Source organism: Leptosomus discolor, chromosome 7 (genome assembly GCF_034619465.1).
Source record: "Leptosomus discolor isolate bLepDis1 chromosome 7, bLepDis1.hap2, whole genome shotgun sequence".
Classification (NCBI taxonomy): Eukaryota; Metazoa; Chordata; class Aves; order Leptosomiformes; family Leptosomidae; genus Leptosomus; species Leptosomus discolor.
This window is the reverse complement of record NC_141397.1, coordinates 45790243-45803048: the sequence shown is the minus strand read 5'-3', so window position 1 is coordinate 45803048 and position 12806 is coordinate 45790243. Positions and strand designations below refer to the sequence as shown.

General features: G+C 40.7%; 1 protein-coding gene across 3 annotated transcripts in view; it reads left to right on the top strand.

Moving 5' to 3' along the window:
• PAX3 (paired box 3) overlaps positions 1–12806 on the top strand; it is an 80541-nt gene that overhangs the window by 52091 nt on the left and 15644 nt on the right. For 2 of the 3 annotated variants that reach the window (XM_086467658.1, XM_086467657.1), the window contains exon 5: positions 2330–2535. In XM_086467658.1, coding sequence (XP_086323784.1) covers positions 2330–2535 — 206 coding nt within the window. The remainder of the gene's footprint in view (positions 1–2329; positions 2536–12806) is intronic. The other variant, XM_086467659.1, reaches the window with a different exon arrangement.

Below are 12806 nucleotides of genomic sequence, written 5' to 3'. Positions count from 1 at the left end.
ATTCTTGAACAGAAGCATGAAACCATCCTGGAGGGTTGTAACTTGGCAGTTGCTGAGTAAGACAGCTGTCACTTGGGAACCCAACTGAGAAGATTTGGGATTTGTCACTAATTCGGACAATGTGTTATGTTCAGTTTGGGATACCATAGATTGCCTGTTTAATAAGGAATGAGCTTGAACTGCTTGGGAGAGGATGTTTGTGATGATTCCCCTTTGTTCTTGAGGACAATATTCTCAAGAAGCAGAACAGCTTAATCCAGTCTTACTTGGGGCAAAGCTTCCATACAAGTAAGAGACTGATAGTTGGATGTTTTCACGGTACATTGACGCTGAACTCTATGGGAGTTTCTCCTGATGTCCTGTGTATGTTGGGTCCAAGATATTGATGGTGTCTGGACAATGAAGATGGCTTTCACATAAGAGCTTCTGGTCTAGCAGTAATTTTTCTTTTTTTGGCATGCAGAAATTCATAAACTCTTGAGCTGAATTGTCTGAAAAAGCACTTTGTCTTTCTTAGTCTGTAAGACGAAGTAAACAGATTAGGTGTATTTATTAGTTCAAACAGCTTGAGTGAAGTTGGAAATGTAAGATAGCTAGAAATGAACATAGTGGGGGGTTTTAGCTGGAGCTTGAGAAACAGTGATTTTTTTTTTGGCTTTATGTTCTCAGTTACTTCTAAATAATCACGTTAAGAAAATTATTTTAAATCAATGTCTATATCAATAATTTATTTGCCAAAATTGAAGTAGTAGAAATAATGCCTGTATTTCAAATGAAGAAGCAGTTTCAGCATCACTGGGGAGTGTCTGCCCTCTTTAAGTGGTTTCCCTTGAAGACTCAGGAATGCTTGTCGCCTGGCACAGCAGGTGATGTAAGTGAATATTGGCTTTGGAAGTCTACTCTTTTGGTTCATTACTGTTTGATGGAGAAAGAGAATGTGTTTGGGTACTGGAAGAGGCTTTGCTGCCTTCACAGCTATAGCTATGGTTCAGCTGCAGCTGGGCTGTAGCTGAAGTCCACTTGATTTCCAGGGAACACAGGGGAAACAAGCAGTGATGTCAGGAGCTGTCTGTCTGTCTGTGTGAGCTCATTCTCCCCATTTCCATAAAATCCAGAAAGAATTTCAGTTCCGATTTCTCTTTAAATCGCTGATTGCAAGAGTTGGTAGCCCTTTCCTGGGTTGTAGACATGCTGTACATGGTCTGTTTCTTGCCAACTTTCCTTAAGTACTGACTAGGGCAGTGGCATGAGCGGCCTTTGGTCCAACACAGCCTGGTTGTTTTGCAGTCACATCCTTAGACCGTTGCCTGGAGGCTGAGCATCAGCACATCTGTGTGTAGCCATGGTCTGTGCTAGAAAACCTCCCAAGGTTAGGAGGAATAATGATGAAACCTTAGGTGAAGGAAGCATGCAGTCTGTGTATGTTAGCTCTGGTCATCATGTATGCTGGAATCTCCTTACTTTAGTAACTTGAAGAGTAGAGTCAAACTATTGCTCTGAGCTATTCTTACAGGACTTTTCTCTGCAATGTGTGTCTCAAACTTTTTTTTTTTTTTTTATATTAACACTTGTCTGGCCTGTCCTAAGGTTATGTTGAGTGGTCATAAGATGGGCAAGTAAGTTGCAAATGAGTGGCATTGTTTAAATGTACTGAGATACAGTTAACACAAACATGTAAAATACTGTTCAGAGTGTAGGACAAATAACACGACATAAAGTAAATATTTGATTGTGTATAAGAATTAATTTCTTCAATTACACTTACCTCTAATCACTTCTATAACCGTTTCAGCAAGAGCACTCTAGTGATGGATCTCTGGGGAAGGTCTTGTGGACTTGGGTCTATAGAGTCAGAATGTTTAAGTTGCAACTGGTGCACTGGTGTGACAAATACTTCTATCTGTTCACTGATTCAGGGAAAGGAACAAGGCCATATTGCTTCTCTGATTGCTTAGGACTAAGCAGTACTATTCAACTTCTTAAAACACTTGCAAACTGTTGGAGGAGTTAAAACCAAGAAATCAAATAATTAATTTACTCAAAAAGATTTCTAGAGGTCCTCAAATATTCTTGGGCCAGGAAAAGGTGCTAAACTCTTTGTTTCACTTTTGACAATTCTTTATTTCTTTGAGCACATTTGCACAACATAACATTTGACTCTGATTTGTTTCTTACTTTTTTTGAACTTTGCCAACTCAGTTCTGAGTCATGGGGAAAAAAGCAACTCTTCTATATAAAAGGATATCACCAATTGATCAAATATTTTGCCTTTTTTTTTCTCCCCTCAACTAAAGCTAATTTTTGTCTTTTTTTTTTTTTTTTTTTTGAGCATCAGCACCCCAGTCTGATGATGGCTCTGATATCGATTCTGAACCAGATTTACCTTTAAAAAGAAAGCAGCGTCGCAGCAGGACAACCTTTACGGCAGAGCAGCTGGAAGAGCTGGAAAGAGCTTTTGAGAGGACACACTACCCTGATATTTATACTAGGGAAGAACTTGCGCAAAGAGCCAAACTCACAGAGGCTCGTGTCCAGGTGTGTATTTGCAATCTGCCTAACAAAGATAATTTCCTTTTCTGTTAGTTTGTCAGTCCTTTTATATTCTTACATGATCCTACTCTGGGGTAGAAAGAAAATGTGAAGCTACGTTGTTTACAACCTTAAGGGTTTTTGCATCTGTACATGGACATTGGTTTTCCAACAGTTTAAGACAACTGCTTTGAAAAAACTTTTGTGTTTTCCCCAGTAATTGTTCCATACATACCATGAATATAATAGCCTTTGGAGAAGGTCTGTTATCCCAGTTTATTTGGTTTATGCATTTGACAGCACTCTGAGTGTAATCAGGTCAGCTGTTGTGCCAGTTTATAGTTATTCAACTGACTTCATCTGTTGTTTGGGACTTTTAGGCATTAAAAGAGGAGAGAAAAACCTTTTTTAAAAGTACAATGTATCTATGGAGCCATGCAAGCGAGCAAGGTTACTGGTGCAGCATCTGCAGTTAACTTTTAGTTTAGCTTTTAAAGTTGACTTGATTTAAACCTTGTGATATCTCTCTTATCCCCATGGTCAATTTAATTCAAAAGAAAATAAACCCTCAAATAACTGCTAGATCGTCACAACTTGATATAGATCTGGATTGTCTAAAGCAAGCTAACGTGCTGGAGGAGTAAACCATGGAGTTGGTTTAAACTAAAAAAAAACAAAACAACACTGCCCCCCCCCAACCCTCAAACCCCCAAAAACCTCATGAACCTGGATTTTCAGATGTCCAAAACCAAGCAAATAGAAGCCAAATAATTCTGGAATAAACTGCACCCCGGAGTTCAGGTTAAGACTAGGACTTACTTTGTTTCACAGCAAAGCAGCGCATCCTGTGAAGTGTTCAATACTGCAGGCAGAATCCTCTATGCTCTTTCACTACTTGACGTCTAAGAGGCATTTGGAAAAGCATGCCCCGTTTCAATCAGCCTGAGTTCATAAGCAAATTTGCAATTGGGTGACAAGCAAAATGTTGTAGCTTGTGAACTAATCAAGGAAGAGAAATGAGTGGTAACTTGTCATATAACCAAGGATACAAGTGAATTTGGTTGCTTTGGTGAAACTCTGTTTTTATGTTTTTATCTTTGAAGTTCAGCCTGAGGCATTCAGACTCTGCAAACTGGAAAAAGCAATACAAAATATCTCTCTGACTTTAAGACGAGCAAGCCTGTTGCAGCATGGCTGTATTGCTAAGTATCTGTCTTGAAAGGTCCAGGCTTTTTTGGTTTTACCTGCTAAATGTTTTTGCAGAAGACTTCGCACCACATTTCTTATAAGTGTTTGTTATTATGACTGTGAGAGAAAATCAGATGGTATGGATGAATTTGTCTGGAAGGCAAACTCAGTGGTGCATGACTCTTTACTTAACATATTTACTAAGTGAAATGCTTGCAAAACAGCTTCATATATAGACTTGAGCCAGGCAGGACCAAATCAAGCCCTGAGAATCACCCACGCACAAACATAAGAAAGATAACTTCCCGCACTAGTTCTGTGAGCAAGACGAATGGGATCTAGGATATGATGTTTTGGGCTATGTTAGCTTTAGTGGAAAAATACGGTAAAATGAAAAAGACCTTGTTCATGTTTATCTAAATCAATGACCCACAGCTAGAAGAAAAGCAGAACTCTCATTAACATAACAGCTGTCTTAATGTGGCTTTAACCCTGTGACTTTTTACATTCCTTATGGCTTCCTTGGTTCCCTTGAGACGCATCCTGTCTCACACCACTCCTATGATCTACAGCCTCACAAATTCCCCAGTACCTCTGACATGGATATTTTACCTAACCCAGCATGGAAGAAAGTTCCCAGTCAATCAATGATTGAAATACCAGAACAAAACCTTTCTGGATTAAAGACGAGCTGGGGTTGAAGTAACCAGCCTGTGGGCAGTTTCCTAGTGCAGTCCATCTGTCTGGCACCCTTGAAGGCTGGCAGAGTGATTTAGCAGTGGATTAAGGGATACAGGATTTGCCTTATCAGCATTCAACACCTCTCTATAGCCCCTTAAAATAGCCACCTATCATGGGCATGAAATAAAAGACGACCTGTGAAAAGAAAATAACCCTAAGAGACTTGAGGCTGGGAGGGCTGGATAGCCATACTGATGTAGCATTCAAGCTTTCTTAGTCACACTCCTTTTTTGCTAACAGTATGACAGAGATCAGAGATTCCAAATTTTATATGGATATATATACAAAGATCTCTTTGACTGCTTCCCAATCAAGCATCATCTAAAAGAGCAGGCTTTTTGCAGCCTGAGTCTGGCTGAGCCCAGACATTTTTTTTTTCTCTGCAGCTGTAAGGTCCAATTTTGTAGGCTTGTTTTACGTTGTCTAGGAAGTTATTTAATTGATTACAACCGGGCCAACCTTGCTATTCCCTCAGTCCCTCCATGTAGTGCTCGCATCTCATGTTATGTTTTTCCTACCCTGCAGCCCCCGTGCTTCCCCTTTCCTTCTGTTCCCTGAGGCAGTCTCTGAACACCAGTGAAAGGAAGAATCTTAAACTGTCGAACCGTCTATTTTCTCACTTTCCCACTGTTGAAGGGTAACCAAATGCATGTTTCTAAACTGGAAGGTTGGACGTGGGGAAATAGTTACCCCTGGGCTGAGATCAAACTTAGAACACTTCATCTCCTAAGGGGAATCTTTTTGAAAGCTACAAGCAAACAAAAACAAGCTTTACACTGTGAATATTATTTGTGTACTTAATTGTGGGGACAGGAAAGGCTTTTGGGAAAACAAGTGTTGCAACAAACTCCACGTTGCAAGAGTTACGAGATGTGTAACTGTAATCATTGCAAATACTTCCGTGCTGGGTGTAATAAGGAGTTAAAATTCTCCTTGCAGTTCCTTCTGCAGTGCCTTTCCACTCAAGGACGGTTGAGTCTTTCTCCCCTGTATTTGAGCCTAGATGTGGTGTGGAGCCAGGACAATCGCTTCTGCTGCCTTTTCCAAAGGTGCACAGCTCTTCTCTGCCCATTAGATGCAGCAGGAAGGGGAAAGTTCTTCGGTCTTGTACATTAATCAAATACAATTCAGAAACAGAAGCAGAGTCCAAAAGGCTGACCTTTGTTTAAAAAATAAAAAAAAAATAATATCCTGGGAATGTGAGGTTAAAGATTCACATACTGTGAGTAAAAATCACAACCATGCAGTGCTTTACTGGTCCAGTTTAAAAGCTCATTAAAACCGTCATTAAGTTGCAGTGCAGGCCCTTAAGGTCTGTGGCTTATTTTTACTGACTCAATCTGAAGGTGAATCCTAAAACTGAAATTTTCTCCACTGTAGATAAAGATCAAAGGCACTTTCTGAGCAGTGCGGTTGTGGTTTCTGTAACAAATAGTGCATAAGGAATGAACTGGGTAGCATCTTTCTGGCCACCTCTTGATTCCCACATCAGTCTTATTTTTAGACCTGGATGAACTAGGCAAACTTTGGCAGCAGCTTGGAGCCTGTTTCAGATTGGCAGTGGGAGGTGTTTACTTCAATCTTTTGGTGAAGGATTTTTAAATAAGGTTCAAGTTTGTCCCATTGCAGGCGGAGGGCCAGGAGCCTGCCTTGGCTGATGGGGGCTGGCCAGTCAGACAAATATTTTTGGGCTATGCGTTGAAGGCAGGCCTCCCAGATTATCAGAAATGTGATGTGTGAGACTTAAGTGTTGGACCATGTTGAGGATGGTTCCCACAGCTGTATGGGATTGTTGGGGCAGGGGCAGGAGGTCACGCTGTGAGAAGCAGCTGGCACATGGCCTTCTAGTTTAACCCCAAAAGACAATGGGAGAAATTTGGACTCTTAGTCCATGAATAATGGTGAAAAAGCAGGGGAAGTCAGGAAGAATTCTGAAACATGTATGTCCTGTTCTGAAAAGGTGGGTCTCAGCCAAATCCCAGGTTTAAATTGGTTTGCTCGAAAACTTCCAAAAAGAAAAATATTGTTTAGCAAAAGAACATGGCTGAAAATTCAGGTAATTTTCTCCAGGCTACTAGGAATGGGTTGAATGTTCCTATGTCAAACTTGTAATCAGCTTGTAAGCTTTTGTAAAAAGCTTATTACAACCTCAGCAAATAAAAGAAGTCCCAAGAGCTCAGAGGTCTTGAGTAACTGGAAGAAAAATAATATTTTTTTTTTTTAGGCACTGTGCTTGCATGTTGTTTTCTTTGTTTCACTGTAGTACAGGGAGGGGAAGAGATGGTTTGGAGAAGAAGATAGTGGGGATGGAAAGGTGAGAAAGGAAATTATGACTCTTAAGCTTAGTAATAAGGTTTGAAAGCTCTGAAGTCAAATTTCTCAGCTTTAATATTCTCTTTTCAGTAGCAAACAGTGAAAAGCATTCACTGGGAAACCACAGGGGAGGGAGGACCTGTGCCAAAAAAAAGTTTAATTTGCCCTCAGCTCCTCTGAAAGGGTTTGAGCCTGCATGCTGAACTGCACGGTCCTATGGGCAGATGGGGTAAAGGAATGTAGGACAGATTGAGGAACACTGAAGACATTTCAGCAGATCTTTACAGTTATTCCTGATGTGGTTTGTAGAGAATTTCTGATGCCTTTTCTTGAGGTTGTCCCTCTTGTATCATATATAGGATAAAGAAAGAAAATGCTATGTGCATTCTTGTAGTAGATAACCCTGTAATTGCAGATATTTTTCCCTGGGGTAAAGGAGAAATTCTTATGGGTAAATTAGCCAACTACAAACATATGCAGGCCCAAGAAGACATTTTTAAATATAAAGGAAAAGGGATATGATTTTGATTCTCTTTTTCTGGTCCCTGTTTCCTAAGGGCTCAAATTAGTGGTGCTTTAATTTATAAATACACAGTTCAATTTGCTTATTACTCAGGATTTTGCAGAATTATTCAGCTGCAGTATTTCAGAAGTATTTGTGTAGGACTGGGCCCAAGCCTTTTCAAAGAAACCTATGAGAATTGAGTATGTTGGATTACATGGGGCGGGGTAGTTGGAAATCCTTGTTCCCTTTGGCACAGCCTAATGGATTTTTGGTCTGGTCTTTTTCTTTTTTTTTTTTTTTTTTTTTTTTTAAATTTATTTTGTGCTTGGTGTGATCGGTTTGTTGGTTTTTTTTTTTTGGGGGGTGGTGGTTTTTTTCCTGTTTGTTTTAAAAGTTTGTTTCCAACACACTGATAACTCCTCATATCCCAACCAGCATGACTTCCCACCACCATAAACAGCTCCTGTCAGAGCCCAGGTGGAGAGCCTGCAGCCTTGCGGTGTTCCCACTGGTGGTCCTGGCAGGCCGCTCGCAGCTGGCTGGCAGCACCGCTTTGGGATGCTGAGAGGGAACAGGCCTACCCGTGGTGTGCCTCTGTGCCTATACAGTAGACCTTATTCCTGTGAGGATGGGGGTGTACAGATGTCGCAGTGAAGCAGATTTAGGAACTAGTTGTTGCTAAAAAGCAATTCTGTCTCTACTCTTTCTTCTTCCTACACCTGCTCTCTGTCAGTGCTCTCCTGAGAGCTCATCTGATACCTTGGTGAGCCAGGTGGAAACTGACCCTACTGCAAAAAAAAAAAAAAAAAAAAAAAAAAAAAGGAAGAAAAAAAATTTTTTTCTATTTTTTTTCCCTGCTGTTTTGTGTTCTTGGGTCAGGCAGGCACAAGGGCTGGTGTCAGCCATTGGCCTGGCAAGAGGGTGAAAGTGCCTGCACAGGCTGCTCTGAAGGCAGCTGAGTCAATGTAGGTCCAGCATCAACAGGGACTGCAGGACCAGACACTGTGGGTGTCTTGTGAAACATGGCAGAGTGACTTCTAAAAGGCAGTGGAGTCAGCTCTGCCTGGGCTGGTGCAACCCAGCTTCATTAGCAGGTTCTTTCTTCAGCCTCCCCACCCAGCAAGGCAGCCTCACTGTTTCTGGCACACCTGAAATTACTTCCCTGATGGCACGCCCGCCAAGGACTCCTGCTTGTGGCATGGTCAGACTTTATTTTGAACATATGAATTTTGGGGGAAGGGAGAGGCAAGGAACAGCAGTGGTGGGGGAGGCAGTTACATGAAAAATATCATGAGGCAAAAGGGGGAAACCCCCCCTCTAAAATTAGAAGTGCCATTAACAATACATCAGTCTTTTGACTTTGTGTGTTTTTGGCACTCGTGCTTGAAATGGTGAGGACTGTGTATAACAAAATAGTCATGGGTTTTCTGCAAAATTCACATCTCAAATGTTTTGCCTTCTTGTTTCAGAGATCTTTTTGCCTTAAAAGCACATAGAGCACTCTGTGTTTACGATCAGACTGTTGAAATGTCAAGGCTAATTACACTGGTGTGTTCCCAAGTGAATAAACGCATCTTTTAAAGAATATCCTGTTGAGATCAACAAAATAAGATGTTGGCGTGATCACTTGCAAACTACTTAAAGAAAAAATGATAATAAAAGGCAGGATCTAAATATTAGAAAATAGAGATGGGAGAAACCCGTTAGTTCACCTCATCCATTCTACATCACAGAATCACAGAATGTTAGGGGTTGGAAGGGACTTTGAAAGATACATCGGTGCAAAATAATTATTATTTTTTTTTAATATTCAATTTCAGGGTGATTTCTTTTTTGGTCAGCCCAGTTCCAGACACTTGAAAAACTGGAGCCTCCAATATTTACTTCCCATAAAGGACTATTTTGTTTTGTTTTTTTCTTTTACTCTAAATTTAATCCTCTACACTTCAGTTTTTGAGATGTAAATTTTGGCCAGACACTGGGATTCAATATATTTCCAAATCATCTGGGTAATTTCCATTCCATCTTTGAAAGTGACATAGAAACTGGGGAGCCAGAGCCTCACTAAAATGAATGTGACTTGGCTTCTGTTGCAGACATCGCTTTTGGTTGCTTGAGTCCCTCACACAAGCCATGTTTCTTCTGCCCATGTCTGCATTTACACAGCACCAAGCACAATGCTGACCTAATTTAGAGTTCCTGCCTGTTACACTAACACAAGTAGATCATATTCCTTCAGACACAGTACTGTTTGTGTAAGAACGCTATATTTTGAATTTCCAAAATGCAGTAGCTTGCTTATCCGCTGCTTTTGCTTCTGTGGGGAATTCAGGGTGGTAGTGGTGATTTGAAAGACTGTCTACGGTTGGTCTGCCTTCCACTGAGATCCATACTGTTGCTGGTGAAGGCACCACACAAGGTGCATTAGTCAGAGTACACAGATGTAGATAGTTTATAGTTGATTTTCTGTTATGCCCGCTGCAGGGTGGCACTTTCTCATGGTATGACATCTTCACCAGAGCCTGCATTATACTCAGAGCATCTCTGCATTCAGGTGATGATTGTTTCCCCCTCAGTTGCATCCTATGAGAACCTGCTAGATTTGAAATGGCCACTCATAAGATGAGGGTTTTGTCATACGGATGGAAGTCGAAATTTGCTGAACGTAGGAGGACATTGTGTTTAAATCATGGTGGAAATGTACAAACAACAGAAAATATTTCCGCAGGTGTTTACAATATGTTTTTAGGCAGACACATTGGCTTGTGGTAACTAGATTTATTTTTAAGTCTTGACTTGATATTGGCAAAATATGTCAAGATTTCTTTAATTGGTGATAATAGTGCATGTGGATTCTTCATGATACGTGCTGATTTTAAAAATAAAAAAAAAATTCCTGAGCCACTGAGAATAAATGAAGGCAGATGAATGTAGTCTAAGTGAAATACTACAATTTTTTAAAACAATCATTTCAGTTAATGTAGAAAGCATATAACTGTTACTGAATAAAGTTTAGAATCTGACTCTTTTTAACAAACATTACATAAAATGTAAATAAAATACTTAGTTTTGAGTAATTTTTTTCCTGATTTTTCCGAACCTGATTTTTAACTTTTTAACCCTCCTCTTTCATTTTATTCATATGTCACTTTCACCTGACTTACTGTTATGTTATTCATCTTCGTGTTCCGTCACAACATCTGAAATCTGCAGTTACCTGTTATAAAATGAGAGTTAAACACAGCTGCAAGCCAAATCTCAAGCCTTCATGGTTCTAGGTCACATCCATCATGTTTTAAACACAGGCCACCATGTGAAAAGCACAAGGCCATGATAGTAAATAGTAAGAATAGTAAAAACTATTGTGTTAAAACATCTAGAATTACAGATTCAGAGCTTTGGTGTGTTCATTTTTAAAAATGTGTGAGTTGAAGCCACACTTATGGCCATTTTAATGATAAATTCTTTTTAATATTTTTGCTAAGGCAGGTCCAAAGCCTGTTAAAATAAAGGGAAACAAGGACAAATGTGGATCTGACCCCTGGTGCTTATTGTAAAGGTGTTGGGTTTTCTAAAATTTATTTTATGTGCCTCTCCTGTTCTGAAGTGATGAGTGCATGTGGTATTAGTGGCAATAAGACTTGCTCTGCAGTTTTGAATTTCTTCAGGGGGTTTTGGTGAGATAATTTTGGACTAACTCTGGTGCTAGCCAGGTGCCATCTGCCTTCCTGCCACCTGGGGGAAGTAAGAAGCCAGGGCAAGCAGCAGAAGGTGTGTGCTGCTGCGTGGGGCAGCAAGGCAGTGGAGTGGCAGTGGCTGGAGCCGACGAGCCTGGAGCCACGGCTGTGCCAGCAGCGTGTGGCATAAGTGCCAGTCAAGTAACACTCATTTAGCATGTCCCAGTCACATGAGGCTCAGGTAGTAACACACAGCCTTGTTTTTCTGCACAGCTCAGGCAGGTTCCCGCACCCCTGCAGGGTCCCACTTAATTTAATGGGGCTTCAGGTGGCAACAGAGCTCCGCACATGTTCATCGTGGGGCTGCTGTAGACTTTTTGATACCGTTGAGTGGGGATGTTTAATACATATCTGCAGTTCTGGAAAAAATGCAAATCTATAAAATGAGCCAAAATCTATCTGTAAATGAAAGCATAAAACTTGGCATTAATTCAAATCACTTGCTATTGAATCAGAGTTAGGGATCTGACTCATTTTAATAAAGATCCAGGGCTTGAAGGCGAATTCTTATCTGTAGAGGACACAAAATCTCGTTACTTCATTTTCCTCAGTGAAATCCACTCATGTAGCATAGTTCAGTTAGTGTTCCTGAAGCATTTGAAGATCATCAGATAACCCTCTTGACCTGAAGAAAGGAGGGTGTCATGGGCAAAGCCATAGTTTATGACCCAGGTAGGCTAATTACAACATGTGTTTGCTGTTCTCTGCTCCCTGTCTGACCTCCATCATCCTTCCTAAGTGCTCTTTGGCTCTTTAGCAAAACCTCTTCCTCCTTTTTCAGTGTGTCTTGCCCCTTTTTCCTTCTCTTTGGTTGTCTTCAAAAGATACAGCCACAGGAGCATAAGGCTGTGTGTACTTTGGGAGAAATAAGTAGGTGGAAGGAGTCTGTGAGGAGTAAATAAGAAATTTAGACTTAAATGTGAGTTAGGGAAGCAAAGGGTAAGGAGAGAGGTGAAAAAAGATATAGATGGCTATAGGATGAGAAAGTAAAAAAATATTGCTGAATCTAGATCCTTCCTCAACTGTTGCTCATTGCAGGACTCACATCTCCACCCTGGTGCCTTGTCCCTGCCACCTGCTTTCAGAAATGGTTCGTGTGGATGCAGAGGGAGGGTTAGCATGTACAGCAAAAAAAGAGAGGGATTTCTGAGGTAGAACAGAGGCTCCATCTATCTCTCTTACACCAGAGTGGGTGTGTGTAATTGAGGAGTAGATGTTGCGGCCAAAGGAGGAGGCAGCTCTGTGAACTGAGCATCTAATTCTGAAAAGAGGATGAAGCCAGATCAAACTACATGGTGACAGATGGTCCACATCAGAAACCAGATGGCCCAGTAAGTCCTGCCACTCCTGCTATGAAATAACAAGCAGAGAAATCCACAGTGTAGTCCAAAATGTTGTTACACTGTTATGTAAGGGCCACTCGTGGTTTCTAAATGATGTTACACCTAGAAATCCAGTCTGTGATGGCTGATTCACAAGACAGCATGGGCTGCTTGCAGGAAGGGTAACAGATCTGAGACCCAGTTTACTTTTACAAGTACTTTTACAGACCTGTGTAGCCTTAAAACATGAACCAACAATGATGTGAAGGAATGGAGATTTATAGCTAAAATGTCCCACTAATCCAAAACCCATCTGTTTGGTACCCTGTTCGGGGAACAGATTTCAAAGTGGTTCTGAAATGCTAATCTAGTACTGAAATTCTGATCTACTGTTAATGTCAAGTTTACTAAGAGATGTTTTGTACATATGTGAATACATGAAAACTTACTGGGAGGGATTTGTGTGTTTTG